We start from the raw sequence: 25425 nt of genomic DNA, 5'->3' as shown, positions 1-25425 counted from the left end.
GGAAATACATTTCTGATCTTAAGACATTAAATATAGCAAACAAACAGAATTTGAATTTTAGCAGAGGATGGAATGCGCGGCAAGTGACAACACTCATCGGTTCGATGTTAGAATCATACATATGTTCGACTCAACGGTTCGAAGTTGCGAATGTTAAACAAAAGTTTGTGGAGCGGTAACAAAATGTGGGGCAAAGTGGGGCAGTAAAATACGTTATAGTTGCTGTTAACATGATGAGAGGACATTTTATAATAACATTTTCATTTTTGTTAACATGACTGAGCGCAATAATATTTGCGATTTGTATTACATTGAGAGTGTAAAAAAACAGTTAGTGTTGTTTTTGTTTTTATGGTGAGCGGGTGTGTAGTCGCGATATTAGTCGACTTTCAAACATTTTAGTTTTTGGATTGCAAGATTTAAAAAAATTTATAAAAACATATTTTTCTACGCGGCGCTAAAAAGAAATTTAAAAAGAGATATTATAAATTAAAAGAAAAAAACTATAGTCTGTGGATTTTATTAGTGCTTTGATTATTTTCGTTTTTTTTTGTTTGTTTTTAACGTTGCATGGATTTTTGTGTTTCTTTTTAAAAAGGAGAAAGAAATTGTTCTCTTTAAAGGCATTATGCAAAAACCAAACTTAAACTTAACCAACTGCAACAATAGCAAAACGTAAGCAACAGCAGCAACAGCAACATCAATAACAACATGCAACATGCAACAGCTGCGACAACAAGAAGAATATTACAAAAAACACATTAGTTAAAGCTTAAACATTTGGGTTTTTTTTTGGTTTGCTTTGGCTTTGGTGAGTTTTAGTTAATAGAGTTAAACAATAGTTAAGTTAACAATTTGAAATACATTTGCAAATCAACAAAAAAACAACAACACCAACAACGACAACAACAACCAACTGTTGCAATCTCAAATCTGTGGGTAAACAAACGTATCAAGATATATGTATAATGGAACAGGGAACCATACTTACCATATATATCTACCTATATATATGTATATATAGAGGTATTTGTTAAATGCTCTGTCATTGAGCGATTTGTGTGTGTTTCGCTGAATTTAGTGACAATACAACAGAAAATTTGTTTGAATATTATTATGCATTCTATTCCGATAAAGGAATTGACAAAATTTTGGAGCTTTGCAAATGTTTAAATGAATCTTAAAAGATTTTCAATCAGATTGCTCTTAGTAAAAGCTTCTGGTTAGCTTGTAATTATCATTAGTGACTTATTACTGTACCTGTCCATTCGCTCGATGATTAATTTAATGGCCAACTTCATCGTCGTCTTTCCTCAAAGAGTAGACAACAAAGAACACAAAAAAGATAAACTGAATTGAAGTTGAAGTTGTGAAAACACACATTCAAGTTAAAAATAGTTTTCAATTGACAACTAAAAAACACTCACCCCAATTATCTGCCATGTAAGCAATTTTAGTTGAAGTTGATAAAACTCCTATTAGAGGATAATGAAAAGAGTTACTTTGGCTTTCATTGATAAGTCTTTAAGTTGGATTTGAATTTTCAACTGTTGAACACATTAAACTCAAGCTATATATCTCATTCTAGTCTGATTTCAGTCTTATAGACATCAGACACGTGTGTCGAGGCGGCAACATTGTGGCATTGTTGTATGTGATCCGTGTGTGTGTGATCTTTGTGCTTTCTGCCAATATGACGGAAACGTCAACGACAACTACAAAAAAAACCAATTTCAAAATGATGTCATACGTCTGCCCAAGCCGCTTCAGCATTTTAACAAAAACATATATACACAGAATCAAAGTGTAAGAAGATATCTTTAAAACAGAGCAGCTAGTCTAGCATTATATTGGGACGAATTTATCATTCTCTAAAATTTAGATACAGTTATAATATGCTCAAATGTTATTTGTTTGCTGATTTTAAAAGAGTTCTGTTTTCATGAAAAGGTTTTGTTTTGTTAAGCTATGACAGTTAACCCTTTAAACCTTTTATAATAATAAATACACAGCATATAGCAGCGTTTTTTGTAATGTTTCAGAGATATGCATCTTGTTTGCCAAAGGTAAACGAGATTAAGAAATAACCAGGAAACCAAAATATCTCTTTAGGTTGTGAAAAATTTCGTATGAAAGAAAACACATATTAGATTTTCAATTTATTTGTTGAAATTGTAAAAAGTCTATATTAATGGCTCCATGAAGTATATCAAATTTACTGATGATGCGAAAAATTTGCCGACTAGAAAGAAATCTTCTATGGAATTTAATTGCTATGTGACTCACATTTCACCATGGGCCACTAGCAGCAGCAGCAACATCTAAAACAAAGATAAGGCATTGAGAGAAGTATATATACATAAGTACATAAGATACAGATACGATAAGTGGCACAAGCATATATATACACACACACACTCGCACAACATAAACCTACACACAATGGCAAACAAAATTACAAAACGCAACTTCAAAATCTTAATAAAACTGTTTTGCAGGTAAATTACCTTACAAAAACAGAAAAAATAAAACGTGTGCGCATAAGAGAGCGAGATAGAACTAAAAAGATTGCTAAAATATAGTAGATACATAACATATGTTTAGTAATTTGCCTAAATGTGACTCGTTATATACAATTTAATGTAATATGGAGGTAAAAGTAAAGTTAAAGTTATTAGCAGAGCCCAAAAAACGCACTAAGAATCATCTCTTCTTTCTTTAATACAATGTTTTCTCATAGTTTGTTCTGAGTTATTCATTCAATTGATTCGCAATGAATCACATTAAGTCACATGTTTACATAAGTAAATCATTCATTCATTACTGTTCTATACGGCAAATCATCAGAAAAACCTTTGATTAGCGTTTCTTAAACCACTTTTTCCATTAACTCATTTACTGATTAACTCCATTAATCAGAGAGCCACATGAGTTATAATTGTAAATACATACATACATATGTACTGGAGCGTTAAATATATTCATAAAGCGAATAACTCTACGAGCTCTAAAGTTGTACTCATTTTTATAGCTAACGAATGAAACGAGTACTCCAAATGAAAACGAATAGAATAGAATTCAACTTCAACTAGAATCAATTAAAATTATCTTGATCTTACCAAATTTCTTGGCAGGGACTCGACTTTCGAGGAGGCTCTTTTGACAATTTTCACTGATTACTTTACAATAGAACTTCAGAGTCCGACAAATTCCAAAATGTCATACATTAAATAGAGTTTTTAAAAACAAAAGCACCAACATTTTATGTGTTTTATATATTTTGGTTGTTCTTTCTATGTTTCCTAAATAATATCGCTCATACGCCATGTTTCTTAAATCCACTTTATGTTCGTTATACCTTTGCCTTGACCTTGGTTTCGAATCAAAATGATACCTATAGTTTGCATTAGTCTAGACCTTTATCAATCTACTTTAAATTGGATTGATAACATTTCTTAAGAATTTTCTCATATTAAAGTCAATAGAACTATGTTAATAGATGGAAAATTATACCTTGTCTGTAGTTTAGGTTGATTGCGGTTAGAAAAATATGAAACATTTATTGTTTTCGCTTTCGGGATGAACATAATACGAAACATAAATCTAAGACTTGAATAATTTCAAAGAATGTAAGAACCAAATCTTTTTATAGATATATTATAATGTCTGATTGCCATAAGACAGTTGTTTTGATTAATTTGTGTCTTGATTGATGGAAATCAATCTCACAAGGGGACTGGACTCGCATGATCTACACATTTTACAAAATCAAATAGAGACCAATAAAAATAAAAGAAGACAAAGACAAAAAAAAAACAGAAAATAAGAACGAAAAAGTGAGGACGATGAGGCAAGTTGTGCCAGTCATGCCATGGCCAGGGCCGAGGCAACGTTTAATTGTACTAACCTATTCCGGGGCAGACCAGACCAGGCCAGGCCAGGCCTGAATGAAAATGGCCACTACAGTAGAGGCAATAGTGAAAGTATGTAAAGCGCCGCGACGGGACCATGGACAATCGAATCGAGGGCTAAGTGCACGGCACACACATCATCATCATCATCATCATCGATGTGGAAAGCACGCCGACGGTCAGTGTCAAAGGCGAAGGCAATAGGACATAACTCCCCATGACTTTCCTTCTCTTTCTCGTCGACCGTTCTTGTGTCTCTCTCTAGTAAATACACACACACGCACACACACACACACACACACACACACACACACACAAACACACAAAATTATATCGAACAACTGACGAAAGGTTCACCGCGCGCGCAAATGTCGTGATGTCGTGGCGAATATAGCGTGTACTGGACACTATAGACATACTGTTGGACACTGGACGGGTCTCTCTTTCTCTCTCTCCCCCTCTCTCTAACTTCATCCTTTTCTCGTGTTAAGAGGGGACCGGGGACAACTCCAAAACTCTGAAACTTTCCGTTTCGTTGTAGCGAAAATGTGAAAAATGCAATTTCAGTGGCAGAACAGCAAACATTTTTTACAAAATGGCGTCCTGTGGTTTTCTCCGCTTCTAACCGTAAAAATGCCATCATAAAGAATGCTGTTTGTTTTCACATTCAACCACCACCATCACCCACAGCTGTTGTGTTGGTGTGTGTGTATGTGTGTGTGTGTGTGTTCGTCAATATATGAGAAAATAATGTGGCAATACATTTTGACCAGGGAATTGATTTACTTAGCGAGTAACTCCAACTGCATTGACAAAAAGAAAACAACAACGACAACCGAACCACAGAGACTTCTCTCTCACTCTTGCTCCACTCTCTTTTATTTGAGAGGAAGGGAGATAGCTTGCTGGCTAGCTGGGAAAGTCTTTGGCTAAGATATATTAGAGTCCCATTAATATGACCGTCAACTAAAGTCCGACAAGGTCGGAGTTTGTGTAAAACATGTATCCATATGGTGGTGGCAAATGGGTGGTAAGTGATGATGAAGAGTCAGAGGGGTAAGAACTTGGCCAATTCAGTTAGAGTGTGGAAATTTATAAAGCGACATTGATAGCAAACTAAAACTAAACTCACTAAAGATGTTGCTAATGTATGAAAATTGAACTATCTGTCGAACTATATACATATACATATGTACATATGTAGAACAGGATCCCCTTCCCAATGGTTCATTAAATAAAGAACTGTAACAATGTGTGTGTGTGTGCTTGTGTCTATGGCTTACCTATAATATTTGATAAATCTACCAGATGGCAATCGTTAATTAGTAAGCACACTTCCCCAGCGAGACAGATGATATGCAATTACATTTACATTCAAACTACATACATATGCATACATATATACATACATATATGCATATATATATATCTACGACCTACCTACAATATATCAACATTGAAGTGCTTCTAATAAACTTTTTGAAATAGTTTTCGTTTTTGTTTTGCGACACTTAAATTAAAACACATGACATATGACTATATCTTAGGACCATTATTTTATTTAGTTTACTTTGTATGCAATGCGAAAGGCATTTATTTTTGCAATACATCATTCTTAGCAATCATCAAAAACAACAACAAAATACATAAAATTAGAGAAAAGTAAAATTCAAAATTCTTTAATTTCAAATTGGTCTAAAATGCTCCATGATGATTTTTTAGATGGGTTTTTTTTTGTATATCTTCGGTAAATTTATGACTCTCTTTTGACGCCATGCAATTTAGATATATTTTAGGTATTAAGACCTTATTATAATCCGGAATCCCATTGAGCCATAGCCAGTACAACTTCATTGTTCAAAAGTGAGAGAAATAAAAAAGTAGAAGTTTGAGACAGATTTAATAAAAAAAACTATTTAAACAAGTGTTAGTCCCTTCTACAAAAATAACAAAATCGTGTCAAAAATTTGCATTTATAAAGATATTGAAATATTAGCATGCATGTATGTATGTATTCCCAAGTTTCAATTAGATTGCTTAAATAAACCTGCTGCAATCGTCAATACAAATAATTACTGCATAATTGGACGTCATACAGCAATTTTTTGAAGTCATTTATATAATAAATACATATGAGACGCGGAAAAATAGTTACAAGGGTATAAAAAATGCGGCATAGCTGAATAGGATTTTTTGATATTTACCATTGTTATGCAGCTTTTCAGGGGCAATCCACACACCAAAGATAGAGTATGACAAAAATAGTCTGCTTTCCTGGATTCCCCCGAGACAAGGGAGATGAATGAAAATCAATCAAAAACGATTCGCAAAGATAATGTATCTTTTCTTTTTTTTTTTTTTTAGAATAGATAAAAAACATTTAACAATTTGCTATTTTAAAATTAAATTTCGATCATATCTTTGAAAAAGAAAACAAAATGTATTTATATAGATGTAGGGGAAAGGTCCCAGTTGTGACTCTGTCCCAGTTGTGACACTCTCAAATCTTTTTGAAATGCGGTATTGAATGACAGTTTGAGCCCTGTAAATCATGATCGTTAGACATTCTGCAGTTTTTCGACAGACACCAACGTTAATAATCGCATTGTATATACGCGTACCAAACATCGTGTTGAAAAACTGCGAATAAAAGTCGTTGTCATTTATGGCCATTGGAGGCCAGTTTCTTTTGTGTTTTTCATTGTTTTTGCCATTGAAGGCCTTTATAATAAATAATTCCTTTCATATTTTCTTATTTTCAGTGAATTTCTTAAGGTGACTCATTTCTGGTTAAAAAAAGTTATCCAAATTAAATCTGTTCCAAAACATTTTGAGTTACTCAAATAAACATACTTTCTTTGAAAAAAAGTTGCGTTTGGTTAATATTTAAATGTTAAACTTCTTAATTGTTCATATTCCGGAACTGAGGAAAAAATGTTGAGGTCTTTTAAAACCCGGCTCATAACTGGGCCCTCTCCCCTACATATATGTATGTACATATACAGGTATCCCTCGTATAACGCGGTCTTATACAACGCGTTTTCGATATAACGCGATTTGGAAAAATTAGGGGTTTCAGTACAACGCGAAATTTAGCCTTATATAACGCGAAGGGGAAAATACATAATTATGAAATATGTATGTACATGTGTATTATTATTCATATTTTGTGTATTTAATTGTAATTAAAAGTATGAACTTTAGTATTGAGTTAAAATATATGTGCATCTGTTATTTTGTATGTATTTTATTTAAAAAAAAACATATTGGAACATAACCCCCAAATTTATATGAAAACTATGTTTTAGATAACTCGCAATTACATAACGCGCAATTCTTCTGGAACGTAACTATCGCGTTATACAAGGGATACCTGTATACATATATACAGTGTCGGCAAAAAATTTGAGCACATTTTTTTTTACCTAAAATTCTGATTCCATTCGATTGTTACTTAATGTTAGTGAAAAGTTTTAAAATGTTAATTGGTTATTCTATTGAGATGATGTTCTGTAAATTTCGTGGGCAAATCTCTAATGGGTTTTTTATGTGGGTTTTGATAAAAAGCCCCAAAATTCGAATATTTGTTTTTGAGGTTTTAGTGCAGGATTGTTGGAGAATTTTTAAGATATTTCAGTCAATTTCTAGCCGATTTCGAAAAGTTATATCTCAAATTAAGCGCAATTTATTATATTTAAAATGCCATTAAACACTTGGATGTTTGAAAACATTAATTTGTGCAAAAATTTAGGAAAAATATAGCTTTTAAGATTTTAATGCAGACGGAACTGAACTGAATACATTAATTTTTCGAATACTCCAAAGCTTTGTGAAATTATGCTTTATTGGAATATTTTGCTGTTCATTTGTATTTTTTGTCTCATTTAAAAAAAATTTCAAAACCACCAAGTTCTACGAATTTGAGTCAATGTAGCAAAAGAATTCCAAAACTGTAGTTTATAATCTCAATATTATCAACAACTAAATAGCAGAAAGCAAACTGAAGCGAAACCACAAATTTATTGAAATTGAAATTGGGTTCCCAAACACTCTTAAATCAGAAACTGTCTAACAGGTCGTATGATTAATATGTATATTACTTATGCTTGCCCTTGAAATGAAAAGCAAGCTTGATATTTTTTAAACTTTTTGCCATATATAGAATGTTTCTTTTTTCCGAATAACTTTCGTGTTGATTAGAAAGATATGTTCCATTGTAAAACTTATTCTTATTACTTGATACTTATTTTATTGTTTGCTTTCCATTGTCATTCGCCATGGAAACATCCTTTTGTTTTTCGATATTCTTATCTGCTGCTGTGGTGGATCGCACAGAAATTGGGTTAACTTGCCAACAAAATAAGAATGTGATGGGGTGGGGAAGGGTGACGGGCAACGAAGTAGCAGGGGTTGGGGTAAGGGGGGAGTTGGGGTCCAAGGCGTTGTCACGCAACTAAGTAGAGACACACGCATAACGCACAGCTGGCTATAACTCAATTGTGTTACTATTTAGTGGTATTCTTATTTTGGGTAATTTATATTAATTTCCTTTTCTTTTTTTTTATTTGGCCTAGAAGCGACTCTTGGCTCCTGGCGTGCCACACAAAAGCCCCAAGTCAACAAGTTGTTTGTTAGGTTCAGTGAGAACTGAAGTCGAAGGTTTTAAAACGATTGCACCGATGACACCTGGCCCGAGCCCAATCTCTGTTCGGGTCTCATGGTGGTGCTGGTTGATAGCTCAGCTCATTATTTTTTCACCCACGTGTCGCTGTGCTTTAGTTGTTTCAATATTTTATTAATTTTTAATGCCACACACGCATACACACATGAAGGGGCAGACAGATACGAACACTCGATACGATATGAGTCCATGGTAATTACCCACATTGAGTTCTTTCTCAGGCCAACAGACTTTGGATGAGACAGCGGTTTAAATGGAAAATCCATTTAGTTTATTATTAATAACCATTTAATTGTAAGAAACTCTATAGATATGTATATGAACGTACATACCACAGGCTCATACAATACATATATGTATAACCATTACCTTGTCTGACATCAACACAATGTGTGATTCCCCAATTTCCTTTTGTATTTAATCAAACATGACTCAAGGTTGGGTCTATTTTGTGACAGCCAAGTGAAGACAGTTTCAATTATCAACTGTTTGCACTCCATGGCGATTCGAAAATGTTCATGATGACAGGACGCGGCAACAATTTGCGGTCCTTCTAGGAGATACAAACATATATTTGTGGGAAACACTGACCTTCAATGCACATTTTGCGTACAAAGAATTATAAATTGAAGAGGAAAATAAACAAAAACAAAACAGAAACCAAAACAGTAGGAAAGACAACAGTAAAACAATTGCTAAGGAATTTTCTAGTTTTCTATACTCTTTGCAGAGGGTTAGGTAGAATTTAGCAGATGTTCTGTATTTATTCCCTACTATACTTATACTTTACTTATATATGTACATATATTTATAAGTATGTATTTTTTTATTTTTAATTCTATTTTAGTCAGTAATAAATCATTTGATTGATCAAGCAATTAAGTGTTATTAGTTGTTAAAGAAAAACTCTTTTTTTTTAATTGAATAGTGTTGTAAAAGTTTAATTAAAGCAAAGCACTTAAAGAAAAAAAAGAGAAGTCTCAAATACTTCGAATACTTTGCCATACTTTGACAGTTTTCATTTTAGATCATTACATCCTTGATTAAAACGATGTTTCTGTTTAAATTCCAAAATTAAACTCGAATAAAAAATGTAAAGATTATGCCTCTTGTTTAAAAGATGGCAAGATAAATCATATAATACGCAATAATCGATAAATTTGCTGAATCCTACGAAATAATTGTATTTTAAAATATTTTTTGGTTAATCGAATTGTTAATAGATTAATGTCTGATTATTTAACACTCGTTGTTTAATATAAAATTAAAAAAAAAGAGAAAGGTATAGCTAAACTATTGAAAGCAAAGAAAAGTTAATTTTGAAATAAGGTTCTAACATTAAACACTTAAATCTTTTTTGCAACACAAAAAGCTCTTTAAATTTAGTCCTTCTAAATGTCTTTTCCCATTTCAAATGACATTTACTGTACGGATTAATTTTAAAATATTGAAAATCGGACAATATTTAAAAAATCGTTTGATTAATCGATTTTTTTAATTTATGTTTTTTATGATTTAATGTAATTAATAATGGTGCCATTTCGATTAATCACATCATTGAATAATTGGTTATTGATTTTTATTTGCCATCACTAGTCTTGGTATGGAAACCCATTTAAAAAATATGTTTTTTCTCTGAAAGGATATTTTGGGGGGAGTTTTATGCACTTTCTCTTGGTCTCTTGTCATCACATGAAATAATTAATTATGTTTCTTCCAAAATTTCTGCCCTCTTTATAGTAGTAATTAATATTCACCATTGGAGTCTAATGTCTATAGCGATACTTATATAAAGAAAGCGAGATCGTTGTCTTTCAAAGTCAAGACGAATTTGGTCAAAATAGTTTTATCTACTATTGCAGGACCTCTATTCCCTAGGATGTCAAGCTGCTTAAAGTCCTCTTGTGATTTTACTTAGAAGTTACCGAAGCTATAGTTTTAAACGCCGAAATATTTTACACAGTGTTAAATGATGAGGTATTTCGCAACATATCGAAAATTTATATAAATCGGTTATTCACATACCCGAACATTCCCTTGACACAGGAAAAGAGTTTGGAATGGTAAAAAAAGGGTATATAAAGTTTACTTTGTTTCTTTGATACTTTTATTAAGTATTTTTTTGCGGTTGCTCTTGACAGGTACTTAAAATGGAAGTTAAATAATTTATGCGAATTTTATGTAAGTGGCGCTAAACGTGGTGCTCCCCCTACCGCCCCATCCCCCTCATGCCACCGTGAACTTTCTCCGGTCGGTCGGGCGTTGTTGCTTACCTCATTCTCATGGCGAGCTAATTGCGACAAATCAATTGAAATTGTTGCTTCCGAATGCCTTCAATTGCATTGATTGCATTCATATTATTTGAGTGTCTAATAGACAAACAGAAGGTTCGCTTGTTTTTCCCCCTCTGTCTTTACCACTGCCCCTTTCGCACTGTGCATTCACATCGAGTGAGTAAAAAGAGATCCATTCTTTTCGATAGGATTCCCATAGTCGTGCATATATAATGGCTATTAAGCAGCTAATGATTGCATTATCTCTACTTTGTGGCTCCTCCAGATATGCATGGGTGTACATATAATGCCATCTATCTATATACTGTTAAGCTGTAATTACATATTGTAAGTATATTTACTTACACAAACTTATTATATTTATGGCCAAGGCCAATGAGTTAATGAGTTTGAGTTTGAGTGGTTGGGGATACAAATAACTGGGCCAACAATTCAGTTAACCGAGTATTTATTTTTATGTTTCTCTCGTTTCTCTCTCTTAGGGCTTGACTTATGGGTGGGTTAAGATTATTTTTTTAGTTTTAGTTTTATTTTTGGCGTCATAGGCGGTTCCTGTAGGAAATGGGTATGAGAAATAATAGATGCCAAATGGCTTCTTGATTAGAATCGCATAAAATGTTGGTAATACAATACCCGAAAAAGCGATCAGTGAAAATGGAAATTAGCGGAAAAATGTGGAAAGGTACTAAAGTACATACATACATATATGTACATACAGACACAAACATTCATATATATATATGTATGTGATATAAGTAGGTGTATTTAATTGATTCTATAATCAATCTTTAAACTGGTTTAAGTGAATTTGCTATGGCTATTGACCGCTTAACGTGATGATATTTAATAATATGTTATACCAAATTAGACCAGTTTAATACTTGATCTGGTTACCTAACAGTCTAGTCTAGATTACATTAAAACATTTATATAGATCTGGAATCTAGGATGAATAAATCTTAAGGGTTAGTTCATTCTTTATATGGGAATAGGTACCTTTGGAGGTGAAAAGGTGGTCAATTTAGAGAAAAAGTCATTCGAAATTCATTCCCCAAGAATCTGGCACTTGACTAAGGGCAGCTCATATACTTAGGACTACGGACTAAGACTTACAATTAGTATTGGAAAATACTTTTGTAAGCATGACTATACTGAATATCAGTCTGAATCATAAAGAGCTTTCGGCTTTGACCAATTTAAGTATAGTCTTTAAAGATTTCCAGAAATTTGTTGCGATCTTTAGCCAGTCATTACAAAATACGTCAAAATACTTGACCCTGTGAGTTTTCCAGTTATTTGAATAATTTGCACTTACAAAATTACTCATCTGTTTGTTTATTTGTGTAAACTGTAAAACGTTTGCCAGTCGAGTTACGTGTTTTCGATTACCTGTTGTTATGAAAAGTTTAAAGAACGATTAAGGTAGAAAAGACGGCCAAGACATTATCACAATTACATATTTGTAGATCAGACAAGGTTCAATATACTTATTTATATTAACCACATACAATGCCAAGTCTGGAGTTTTGCTTCCTCTCTTCAAGATGAAAGTCAAATATCTTTCTTTTCTTTTGTTTTAAAAGGAAGGAGGAAAGTTGCTTACTAAAATGGATATGCGATATGTACTTTGTAATAATAGAGACATATGAATGTAGAGTACATTTATTCCTAATTCATTCAGCAAAGTTTTTAACTAGTTCTAGGGAGGGTATGAAAATATTAATATAAAAATAACTGACAGCAAAATTTTAACTTAATTAACATCAATTTATGTCTAAACTGGGTGAATTCGGTTTCTTGTTTGGTAATGATTGATCGGCTAACAAATACCGATTTGTAAATACTTTTGCCATATTGTCTATCTGTCTCTCTTTGTCACTATCTCTCTCTCTCTTTGTCGGTCTTTGGGTTCTTTCTCTTAATTTGCATTTAAGTTCATTTGCACTTGGCATATTTCGGATTTTTTTTTTACATATACGTAAGCTTGACTCTGGGTCTGGGTCTATTGCTCTCTCTATCTCGCTTACACCTTCTGCTGTCTCGCTTATACCAACTCGTACTGTGAGTCATATTAAGTTAATTCATTTCATTGTTGTTACCTATTAGTTATGTTAGTATTTGTTATTGCCATTATTAATTCTCCATCAGTTGCTTGTTTTTTCTCTGTCTCTTTCTCTTGCTCTCTCTATCTCTTTCTCTCTTTCTCTTCTGGCCTTGTTGTTGTATACGCTTCGCAAATAAATTATGAAATATTACGCGAGCATTTAGAGGAAATACCTTTGGTTAACCGCCGCCAGTGACCCACAACCGGATCTACAAAATAATATATAGGCACATATCTTAATGATTTCATAATACCGACTAAACAAATACTCTAATTGAAACTAAAAAAAAAATCACGCTTGAGTGATGAAACATTTGAATTTGAAGTCTAGCAAAATACTTTTCCGTCTTACTTTCTTCCGATTTCACAATATTCTTTTAGACTTATGTAATGTGTATTTAATGTAGTCTTTATATTACATCAACTAGCACAAGAAACTAAGTATACTTAATAAAATACTTATTACTGTATCTCGAATTGACCTACTTACCTACTTGAATTAAGCCCACAAGAATTTGGCCTTCATTATGGTTATTAAGTAAAAGAGAGTGCTAAATAAATGTTCCATTTTGCTTGATGTTACATCATTCATGGCAAATCTAATGCATCTATTTCACCATTTCATATGGTTAAAAGGGCATGAAAACGGAAAACACCAAAAACAAAAACCGAAAATTAGGTAAGAGCGAGATAAAACATCAATAATACGGCCAATTCATAGGCAAAGCTCATTAAGCTAGATTTTGTGGGTCATTTATTTGACTTGCAATCAAAACATAAATGTCTATCATATAACAGATAGATGGAAAACGTTAGAAACAAATCGTTTCGAAACAAAAAAAAATCTTTTTTAAATCAAAAAAAAAAAGTTCTAAACAAAAGCAAACTAAGCGTATAATTTGAAGTTTCGTTTAAATTTTTGTATACGTTATAGGTACATAGATTCCACTGTAGCTAATCCATAATTATAGAACGCTCTAAGCATCATTTTCGTACGTTGAATAATTTTGACTGCTGGCTATACTAATAGTTAGTTAATCTATCAAATCACAACAACAAAATGGTAGAATTTTCTCTGTCGTTTGGTTTTGATGCCGATGGGAATTCTGCAAGTGCAAAATAAGGCGTCACAGGGTAATCTTTACCACCAACAGGGACCCTTTACCCTTCACATTCACAACTGCACCCGCCCCTTCTTCAGGCCAGTCATAATCATCGCTGGGTCCCTCAACCGTGCGACAATTAACGTGTGGACGCATAAAATTTTTAATAGCTGCGACCAATCCCAGTCAAGTTTTAATTTAAAACAAAAGAAAAAGACGAACAAAAAAAATGTGGGGCGATAAAACTGGGGAAGGAAAAAGTACAAAAAATTTCCATCCAGCTGTGAGAATCCATACCGATTCCCATGTGGAGGCGACTTTCTGGTAGCCATCCTCCTTCCTAAGTTAGCTCTTACATTATAATTTATTAAAACAAAAATCAGAAAAAACCATTGAAGGGAACTATATAAAGTTTTGTTCAATATTGTTTTTTCTTTTTTTTTTTTGTTGTTGTTGTTCTCTGTGGTTTTTCGTTTCGATAATGATTCATATTTTGAATGCTTAGTGAATCTCTCTCTCACCTTTTGCAGTTGAACGGCTACACACAAAGCCAACACATGGAGGTTTACCACGTCTGCTCAGTGACCAAAAGCAGAAGGACTAGAAGGACAACAGCACCTACAGTCACCACAACAGTCACTGTCACATTAGGCAACAGGCAACCGAGCAGGAGTAGTCGTCCCAGTAGCAGAGGACTTGCTCCTCATCCGCATCATCCGCAACAAAAGCAGCAACAACATCAGCCTTAAGCACTCGAGGAGAAGTTTTGCTGAAATTAACTAAGAATCACAACAAAAAATGGGCACAAAAACTCAACCACAATTAACCAAAGGTAAGTCTATAGGAAAAAATATCCTATTTTATATCGATAATTTCGGTTGTTTTTTTACTGGTGTCTAAAGTGTTAAACAAAAGTGTAATGATCATATTAAATCATTAAAGTGAAATTCTGAAATCAAAGCCCTTTGATTAAATTATTAGATCGATTAGTGCCACAATTAATCGTCTCATGATGTGGAATATATTTGAGCCCAGGTTTAACTTCATCTTATCTTAGTTTCAGCTATAAAGAACATAAAAAAAAAATTAAGGAAACTATTGTTTTTACAAGTGAAAAATTTAAAGACGTTTCACCTTGTGGCGAAGTTGAATTTGAATGGTCCATTGAAACTTCTCAAACTTAGGATGAGCGTTACGTGAAAGCTTTTCGATATTGTTTCTTAGCAATTTTCCAAAGCACTGAAAAGAGAAACAGATTAACAACAACCCACTTGTTCATACTAGACTAAATGTCTTATCCAATTGCTCTTGCTTTCAAATTGGATCAAATTGGATTTGTCTTTTAAAATATGAAAAATGGGGACAAAAATATAAAAAAAATCGTTTGACTGATCGATATCATTTTTCTTCGATTAATGATGATTCAAAATCGTACACTTTTGATAAATCTATTAATAGAGTAATCGATTAATGATTTTAATTTGCCATCACTAGATATAACTATGTGTTCAATTAATATTTGATTTTGATAAAATTTAATGAAAATATTTAATCACGTATGTATGTACATACATAGGTATTAATTAAAACAGTTATTTATAAGTTTCACTTTCAAGATTTAATGAAATCGAAAAAGTTCCATCACTGCTCATTGAAAATACGAACTATGATAACATTTCTACGGTTTAAGTGTCATCTAGAAAACTTCGATTCGTCTATTCCAAAAAAAAATGGATAACCATTTTTTATCAATTATATGAAACAGAACAAAAATTGTATGATAACATAGGCCAACATTTTAGAGGTCATGAAAAAAATGCGTTGAAATTATTCAAATTGACCTCATTTGCAATATTTTGTTGTTATTATACTAAAAACATTATTATTTTAACCCATTTATATATTATGTATGATTTAAAAGCAATTTACAAAATGTTATAATGCATAACATCTTCCACTTTGGATATGGTTCTAAAATTAGTTAAATTTGAACCAAAAAGGATGCTATAGGGATTCGAAGAATTTGCATCTTTTTAATATTAAACAATAAATTCAGTAAATTTAGTAATGTTTGCAAACAAGAGCTATTTTTCTTGAACAGGATATTATAAAATCTGATAAAAATGTAGTAAACATTTTTTAAAAATTTCTATAGTATACTTTTCGGTGCGTATTTTCCAACCCCAGATTCCCAGATTTCACAAAATCTGGATGTAATTTCTAACAAAAGCATCCAATTTGATTCAATTGTTTTTAAGGATTTCTTTTGAGTTTAATTTTTTTCCCCTTTAAAAAAAGGAAAGGATTTGTTTATCCAATTTTATTGTGCAAAATTTTAAAAAAAAATTCTAGTATTTTAACTATCAATCAGATGATTAAATTTTCAAAAAAATCTATTAAAATTTGAAAATTTGAACAAAGAATGTTTAAATCTAATTAAATAGTTCAGATATGTAAAATTGTATGAGAAGATAGGAATTTATGCTTACTCATTAAAGGTTTATTTTTAATTAATCAGTTTCATTTAGCTGATTTGATTAAATATCCTTTTGCGTCGAGCCATTTCACAACTTGGCAGGGGAGAAAGTGAGTGAGGTGTGTAATGGGGAGAAAGGTGAACAGTTGTGAACAATTCGAATTGACATTGGCCCAATTCGCTGACAGTTGGTAGTTGGATAGTTGGTCTCCGACCGTGACACGAATCCAGGGCTATTGTTAACCATCTGCCACCTTGGGCTTTGGCGAACTAAAAAACAAAAAAAAAAAAAATAAATAAAGCGCTACCAAATCAACTAAAACGAAAACAAAAACACAAACTCTTCGATTTATTACGCGTTTTCGCTGTAATATGAATGAGCGAGTGAGTAAATGAACGAATGAATGAATGAAATGTGAGTGAGTGTGTAAATGTCAGACAGTCAGTTAGTAAAATGGCAACAAAGTGTGTCCAAGTTAATGGAATCATTTCCGCTTTGTGTATTTTATATACATATGGGGTCATGATTTCCAGCCTCATACCCTATAACCATATGGGGTATATTGGAATTAAATGTCAAAGAAGGTAACTCTGGCTACTGTTATAAACTTTAACTTACTCTTTTTCTCTATTTTTCCAATATCAGTTCTATGTCTTTAGAGTATTATGCGTATACGAATCGGTTTTACCTAAAATCTTATTCTTTCTCACCCTCTAAACACAAGCTGACTTTTTTGCAGATACTAGCTGTCTGTCTCTCTTACACTCATATGAATTTATGGTTCTCGAACGATTTCAATATGCTAAAGATGTTCGATCGATTTAATTTCAACAAATGTGCTACAAGAATGAAACGTGAATGTGAACAAGAATGAAACATGAATACAACATTGTTTCAATATCTTAAAAACCGAGAGACTAGTTTGTAGACTAGACCGACAGTCAGACGGATACTGACCAAGTCCAATTTACCTTCTGCGTAATATGACACTAGCCTAAGCTTATTAGTCTCGTAAGTGTTAAAAGGGTATCTGTGAGTCGTCACTGGGAACAACATTTGTTATTTCATACGAGTGATGTGTTCTTTGGGCATTTTCGTATATTGGTTGAGCAGAAGTCACAATAATATGTTTACCTTAATTTATTTTGCTACCTGTTAGTACTTTGCAAAAAACACCAAAGGCGTTCCAAAAATTGTATTTTGTCTTTGAAATGAAATCGCAATTTAATTAAACTTTGAGAATCAATTCAATTTCCTTTTTTTTTTACAGTAGGGCAGGGCAGGGAAGGGAAGGGTAGCAACATATGTTTATTGAGTGTAATGATCGATTAAAGAAACTTTCTCACTGAACTAGCGTCACTTAATCGCAGGCATTCGCATTGATTACCCAGCCCACTCCTCCCCTCCCCACAAAATTGAGCACGGGAATCGAATCACACCTTAACCTTAGCAACGCAAACAAAACTAATGGCAACAACAACCAAATGGTTTGCCTCAGTGAGAGAATGAGAGCAAAGCTCATACTCATTTGCCTTTGACATTGGTTTTTGTATTTTTTATACCCTTGCAAAAAAGAAGGTATATCAAGTTAGGTCAAAAGTATGCAACGAACAGAAGAAAGCATATTGGACTAAGACTTATAAAAAGTATCTATATTTATGATCAGCAATGTAGGTGATTAATTTGAGCATAGAACAATTTATCGCTTTGGAAATTTTGAAAAATATCGGGTACCTAGATATATCATTGATATATGCGCCGACTTGCTCCCGTTGGAGTTCGATTCAACGCAGAAAAAATTGCGAGGGTATACGAATTTCGGCATGACCAAAGTTAGCCATGGCCTTTAGGTTTTCTTTTATTTTGGTGGGGTCGGTCGGTCTCTTTTAATTGTTTTTGCGCTTTTATTCTATTCACGTGCGCTCCCTCTATCTCATTTCTCTCTCTCTCTCTCCCTTTCTTTCTTTTTTTTTCTCTGTACGTTCTCTCTTCGGTGTTGGCCAGAGCGAGTAACAGAGAAAGTGAGAGAAAAAGAGACCTTTGGCTCTGTTTGCTCAGTTTTACGCTTCACAAACTTAAAATTGTTTGACGAAAATATCAAAGTTTAGACCATAGAGACCTTTGCCATCACCTATATAATTCTCCAGAACTACTCTTGACCTGCAACTTGACTTGGAATTGTCTTTGCTTTATTGCTTAGTTCATATTTTGTAGTTTAAAGCTCATTAACTAAACAAATTGCTTTCAAGCTTAATATGGCAATGACCTAAAATCTAATATTACGATACCAATTAAATCTATCATAAATGGTGAAAAATCATTAAAAAACAAAATATAAACTTTATTCAAATGAAGAACATAAATATATATCCAAAATAAGCCTGTGTGACTATGTATTGATTGTGTAATCAGCCAATTTATGTGATTTGCTTTACAAATAAGTTTACATTTTTCGAATCCAATCCATTACTGTCAAGGTAATTTTTCATATTTTTATCATTCTAAATTCCAAAACACAAAAATCATGTTTTCTAGTTTTATCTATTAAGGGATCTATTTATACTATTAGTCATAATAGAAGTTACCTCTTACCATCCCACAAAACACTATTCAATTCACCCTTATAGTAAAACAGCCTTCAATAAGGATCCCAAAAACTATATATACAGTCCAAGACACTTTGATTTTTCCTCCAAGGAACTGCGCCAATGCTTTGACAAATCTGTGGATCAGGTAGAATTTGAGTTAATGAGTTTCGAAGTGAGAATTGGAACAATATCAATTTAATGATTTTTTTATGTCTTTTTATACATATGCATTTAAAAGAGATTCAAACATTAATGGAAAATATAATTTTTAAATCAAAATCCTTAATATTAGCTAATTACAAATTTTTAACTAACAATAAGAGAAACAATTCTTTAAACCTTGTTTCTAGGCATGTGATTGATTTGATCTTATTTGATATGATTAAAATTCAGAAAAGTCACGAAATTTATATTTATTTAATTAAAAATTGTTTACAAGCAAAACCAAAATAATATAGGAACATTTTTTGAGGATCGAACTTCAGCCTTCTTAAATTTGCTCAATAATATAGTTCGATGTTGAGGAATAAGATTTATCTGGATGATAGATACATACATATGTATACATAGATATGTGGCTTATAAATCAAAGGGAATATTGGTTCGATTATTATTCGTTTCAGTATTTAAAGAGACCAAACAATATTCTTATAAACACGATTATTGGCATAAAAAACAAATACTCAAACATTAAGTATTATACTTATGGGTTACCTTAAATCAACCTTATTGATTTACATCGACTAATATGATTAGATTCTGAAAATAAAAGGATCCTTCCTTTCTGATCCATCCTTTTGGGGGAATCATGACGAAAGTGATGCGAAGCAGCTTTTATAATGAAAGAGGAATACCAAGCATATCAAGCATTAAAAAGGCCCTCTTTCTAACTAAGCAGCGGTAATTTCCATGCCATATATATGATTATATTTTGGAATAAATTAGTGGCGTAATGCTGGAAGCATATCAAGCATTAAAAAGGCCCTCTTTCTAACTAAGCAGCGGTAATTTCCATGCCACATATATGATTATATTTTGGAATAAATTAGTGGCGTAATGCTGGAAGACCAAAAAAATACATACATTCTTGTTGAGTTTTCCAATCGGCTCCAAAATGAACCCTGGAGCCAATTTGAAAATTTGTGGTTTAGATATTATCTTAGTTTTACCTAAAACTTTCTCCGAAAATCGGGGCTTTTTAGGAAAATTCATAAAAAACCGTTTAAGATACGCCCACAAAATTTACAGTACATCATCTTAATAGAACGACAAACTCAACGCTATAAATTAACACGTCAAAACTTTTCGCTAACATTATATAAATATCGAATGTAATCAGAATTTAAGGTCAAAAAATAAATGTATGTATGTCTCAAATTTATTTGCCGCCACTGTATGGATAAACCAATATGCCCAACTGACCTGACACAATATTCCCTACAACATCTGCAGTCGACTTAGGAAGTGTTGAACACAAAAAAAAAGTACATAAAATGAAATAAAATAAAATAACCATTCAACGGTCTTTTCTTTTTCTTTCGAGTCTTATAAACTGTTAGCTTGTCCTGGTGTCCTGTATGTATTATTCCCATCCTGCTTGTGCTTGTCCTTTTGCTTCTCGCGATTTACGCTTAATATGTTTACATACATATGTGTGTGTGAGAGCGGAGAGTATGTGTGTGTGTGTTTTTTGTGTTTGGCTCTGTTTTTTTGTTTTTTGTATTCCAAAGAGGCATCGTTGCTAGGCTGGCCATGCCGTTGCCTTGGTGAATTGCCATCATTGGCGTCGTTGGCGTCGTTGGCGTCGTCGTCGTGCTTCTTCGTGTCCGTTGTGGTGGTCGTCGTTGGTGCTCGGCTCGGCTCGCTCAGCTCAGTTGAGTTGATGGCGGCGTTTCTTGGCGTCGCTCAGTTTGGTCGCAGTTCGTTAGCCCGCAGTTGTCCGCTTGGTTTTGGCTTTTTGGCCCACAAGAAAAAAGAAATAAAAACAATAAAAACACACACACACAGACACACGCAAAAAATATACAAAAAACCAATTCCTCATTTGTTTATATCGCGCGCGGTAAAAAGAAACAAAAAAAATTTCTTAAATTTTTGTTTGGTTACATCTTTTGGCCCTCTGCCTCGCTCTGCCCTGGCCTGGCCCTTCTTGTTGGGCCACATTTATGATATAATTTACAAAAAAAAAAGTGAAGAAAGTCAAACAAATAAGAGGAAAACGTTACAAGAAATGGTGCTAAAAATGTACGCAAATAGCAAGAACAACAAAATGTGCAGGAGAATGTTTGGGGAGAGGCTGAGAGAATGAGCATCGAGCATGATGATGATGATGCACTTGGCACCTGGCCCACACTACCTCACCCTCCCCATCCCCCCCGCTCACCATCGCCTCACCCTCAACAGTTACACCCCTTTTTAGTGTGTCAGTGTATTTGTTTTTTTTTTGTTTTGTTAGCTCAGCATAATTATTGAGCCTTCATCGATTCATTTGTTGGCCTTTTCGTTGCACTTTTTCTTCTTTCCGTATTAAACACAAAAAAAAAAAAAAAAACGGTGACGCATACAAGCAATTGTTTGTACAATGTGTATGAACAACAACAAGAAACAAGTAAAATGAAATGGAAATGAATTGAGACCAAGGAGCAGTCAGTCAGCCAGTCAGCTAGTCGGCCAAGCACATATTCTCACATTCGTGACTCATGGCCCAGCAGGATAATCACCACAAATGAGAGAGGGGTTGGCGCCGGTTTCAAGCACAGCGAGCAGTGCCACGAACAAGTGCCCTCAGCCATAAAAGGGAGGAGAATTGTTGATGTCCTTCTATAAAATAAGTCCTGATATTCAGGACAACAGAAAAAAAACCAACCATAACAGATTTTCAAACCACTTTAGAGCCAGCAATATCCTTTGCAATATAATGGTGAATCCTTTTGACTTATAACTCCATTGTTTTCTTAAGAGAAACATTGTAAAGCAAAAAGAATCTGTATCTATTTTACCTATAATGAATTCCAATTTAACTACATATGTTTAGCTGTTGAGATGTGCTAAAACCATTTTGCATTATCTTATATATATGTATGTATTTATATTAATCTATATTTCTGTAGGTATATATAGAATATACAATTAGCTTCCTTAGGGAAGCCTCCCACTAACTAATTACTTGTTTTTCATTAGAATATACATATGTAGTAAAGTATTCTGAAATGCGTCAATGTGTACTGACTTATAAGGGAAATTAGATTTAATTACCCTGTAATTAAAAAGACTGTAAAAAAAGTTCTAGGTCTCGTGAATACTCTCTCAGATAGATAAATTTGCATTATTATTACGATTTTTGAATGAAATTTTGTTTATACACAATACAATAAATTCTTTGGCAACGCTTTGCATACTTTAGGGGGCGAATTTCTATCATTTTAGATGCCAAGATCAATTTTTGATAGTGCACTTGGAAATCACTTCACATGGCAAGTTGGACATTACTATTGCATACTTTCAAGGAGCTAAGAATATACCCACACTTAGTCTATATACACAATATGTCAATATTTTGATAGATTCTACGTTTCAAGGACCCTTGTCAAATACTTTATGGCAAAAAGTGAAATGGCAACGTGGTTTTCTATTGCAATAAGGGGGACAGAGGGTGGGGCCTAGCTCTAAAAATAAAACTTTCCATGCAATTCCAATGCATGAATTGCATTTTCCATTATCCGATTTGCATTTCCTTTACTTATTTATTTCCTAGAATCAACATTTTGCAGAGAGTTAGTTAGTCTTTGCCCGGGCAAAATGTACATACATAAGTCTAACCAGCAAGTCAGTCATTTGCAGATACCAAAGGCTGTGGCCTTGACAACAGTTTTGACATTGACTTTGTACCAGTTGCCGCAGCCACCCACACCCACTCCCACACTTCCACACTCACAACCACATCCACACCCACAACCACCCAAGAGACAGAGGAGAGCCAGAGAGCTACATATATTTTGCAGCTTCCTAGCTGGTTGTTTTTTTTTCTTCTTTTTTTTGTGTATTATTTTTGTTTTGTTTCATCTGGCCCTGAAGCACCTGTTGCTCGGTTGCTCTGCTCGGTTCGGCTTGGCCTCCTCACCTCTTTTGGCTCGGTAAATGAGAATCCCAGCAATTGCCTGAAGCCGTCTCTCCTCTTCTTCCCCTCTCCCTCTCTCTCTCTCTCGTTCTCTGTGTCTGTGTGGCCTTTATGCGAATAAAAAAAAAATTTGCAAAATTCCAAATATTTGGTTTCCTGACTTCCCCGTTGGCTGTTGATGTTGTTGTTGTTGTTATTGTTTTCACATTGTGCTGGAGGCAAAATTTAATTAAATTAAATGAAATAAAATTAAATTAAATATGAGAATACCAAAATTTCACTATGTAGCATTTATGTATTTCAATTTGCCCTTTTTGAAGAGGAAAGGCAATTTTAATGAATTATTTCATCCTCATGCATATATTCTGAGGGTTCAGGACTCCTTTCTTCCTATGCGGAAGGGAGGGAGCTGAAGACCCGAAACGACGAGTGTCAGATTTACTTTCCCCATTTAAATTAATGGGGCAACAAATTTGATTCCAATTATAAATTATAAAATAGTGTAATCAGAGATCGAAGCGAGATAGATGCAAACATATTTTTTTTCTTTTGTTAATGAACTGAAAAATGTGAAAAATGTTGTAGGAGATTCCGTGTGTCCACAGACGGGTGAGAGGGATGAATGGGGGGGGGAATGAAGGGCTGTTGATATCAAAGTGGAAATTGTGTTTATTTATTTATTATGGCAAACGCCATATGTACATACGTCTGCTGATGTTCAGTTGATGGGAATCGTTTGGTTCGTTCTCGTTCTTGAAATTGTACGCAAATATATGTATATGTACATATATATATATGTATATGGAGTTTTACGATCCGTCTTTTTGTTTTGGAATCTTCTCTAGCTGAGCTATTATGCAAATGCGATTTGCGTGGCAATGATCCCAAATGGGAATCACTTAGTTATAAGTATTTATTAACACATATAAGAACGTTGAAACGGTGTCCGTGTCCGTATCCGTGTCGACGGCGTTGGCGGTGTTATGCCGCGTTTACGCCAGCGTCCAGACACCCTGGAACTGGCCGTTCTAGGTGGACGACAAGGAGAGCGACACCAAGATTATGACACAAGCGACGCTGAAGCTGAGGATGAGGATGGAAAAACTGCCAATAAAACAACAGCGGCCACAGGAATCGCAACGGGAACAGCAGGAGCAGCAGCTGCACCAGGCCGTTGGTTTCAATTTGTTCGCCGTTCGCGACAAAAGGGACATCGACGACGACGACTGCGCAACGATATGAATGGCGAGGACGAGGACACAGATGATGCAGCTGAGGCGGATGGAGGCAAGCAGGCGCAATTGGCTCAACCTGAAATCATGAATATTGGCAATTCGACGCAGACAATTGCCACACCATTGACCACATTGACCGCTAGCACACATGGCGATAGCTTCTATAGTCTGGCCATGCCGGGACCAAATGCTAGCCATAATGGGGAACAGGAATATAAACAGCAAAGGCAGATGCCTGGAACCAAAAAGGTGTCACTGCTCCAGCGTCTGTCCAGTTGGAAGGGCAGCGATGTTCAAGATGTTCCCCCTGCCCGTTGCCAAAATCATCAAAGCATTAACAATTGCAACCGCAATAGGAGTCGGAGTCAAAGTCATGATCTTTCGGCAGCGACCTCCACAACAACGCGTAGTATACGACGGCTTTCCCAGATGCGACGACGTCGTAGTTCCTACTACTTCTCGGGTAGCTCTCTACACATCTTCTTTCTTAGATATTGCATCTTACTCAACTTCTCTTTCACTCTTCTTTTCTTTGCAGAGAACGAACGCCGAATTCGCGCAAACGACAAAGAGTTCAATACTCAGTTTAAGTATCATGTAAGTATCCTTCAGTCACACAGACGTTAGTTGAACCGTATTGAGCAGCTGTGTGTTCCTTTTTACAGAACAATTACATCAAGACCTCAAAGTATACGCTGCTCACATTTCTGCCCTTCAATCTGCTGGAGCAGTTTCAGCGATTGGCCAACTTTTATTTCCTATGTCTATTGGTCCTCCAATTGATCCCGGCAATCTCTTCGTTAACTCCAGTAACCACAGCCATACCTCTGATTGGTGTCCTCACGTTGACCGCAGTCAAAGATGCCTACGATGATATTGTAAGCTGAGCTGAAGCCGATCAAACTTCAAGCTAAC

At 34.2% G+C, this 25425-nt stretch overlaps 1 protein-coding gene and 1 long non-coding RNA gene across 10 annotated transcripts in view; one reads left to right on the top strand and one right to left on the bottom strand.

Annotated features, from left to right (window-relative positions):
• Window positions 1-660: 660 nt before the first annotated feature.
• The window catches only part of LOC6648597 (phospholipid-transporting ATPase ID), a 33315-nt gene continuing 8550 nt past the window's right edge, over window positions 661-25425 (top strand). For 4 of the 9 annotated variants that reach the window (XM_023179065.2, XM_023179068.2, XM_023179066.2 and 1 more), the window contains exons 1-4: window positions 21278-21402; window positions 24121-24973; window positions 25049-25107; window positions 25176-25388. In XM_023179065.2, the coding sequence (XP_023034833.1) occupies window positions 24259-24973; window positions 25049-25107; window positions 25176-25388 (987 nt within the window). In that variant the 5' untranslated portion in view covers window positions 21278-21402; window positions 24121-24258. Of the gene's footprint in view, window positions 812-14623; window positions 14926-21277; window positions 21403-24120; window positions 24974-25048; window positions 25108-25175; window positions 25389-25425 lie in introns of those variants that run through there. The other 5 variants (XM_023179069.2, XM_023179067.2, XM_023179070.2 and 2 more) reach the window with 4 other exon arrangements.
• LOC124460843 lies at window positions 15060-16833 on the bottom strand. Its single transcript, XR_006954820.1, has 3 exons — window positions 16583-16833; window positions 15228-15332; window positions 15060-15156 (listed from the first exon to the last, which is right to left on the bottom strand). It is a non-coding gene; the product is annotated as an uncharacterized LOC124460843 (long non-coding RNA).

Source organism: Drosophila willistoni, unplaced genomic scaffold, assembly GCF_018902025.1.
Source record: "Drosophila willistoni isolate 14030-0811.24 unplaced genomic scaffold, UCI_dwil_1.1 Seg143.1, whole genome shotgun sequence".
Lineage (NCBI taxonomy): Eukaryota > Metazoa > Arthropoda > Insecta > Diptera > Drosophilidae > Drosophila > Drosophila willistoni.
The sequence above is the reverse complement of the archived record's forward strand: the minus strand, read 5'-3'. Positions and strand labels throughout refer to the sequence as shown.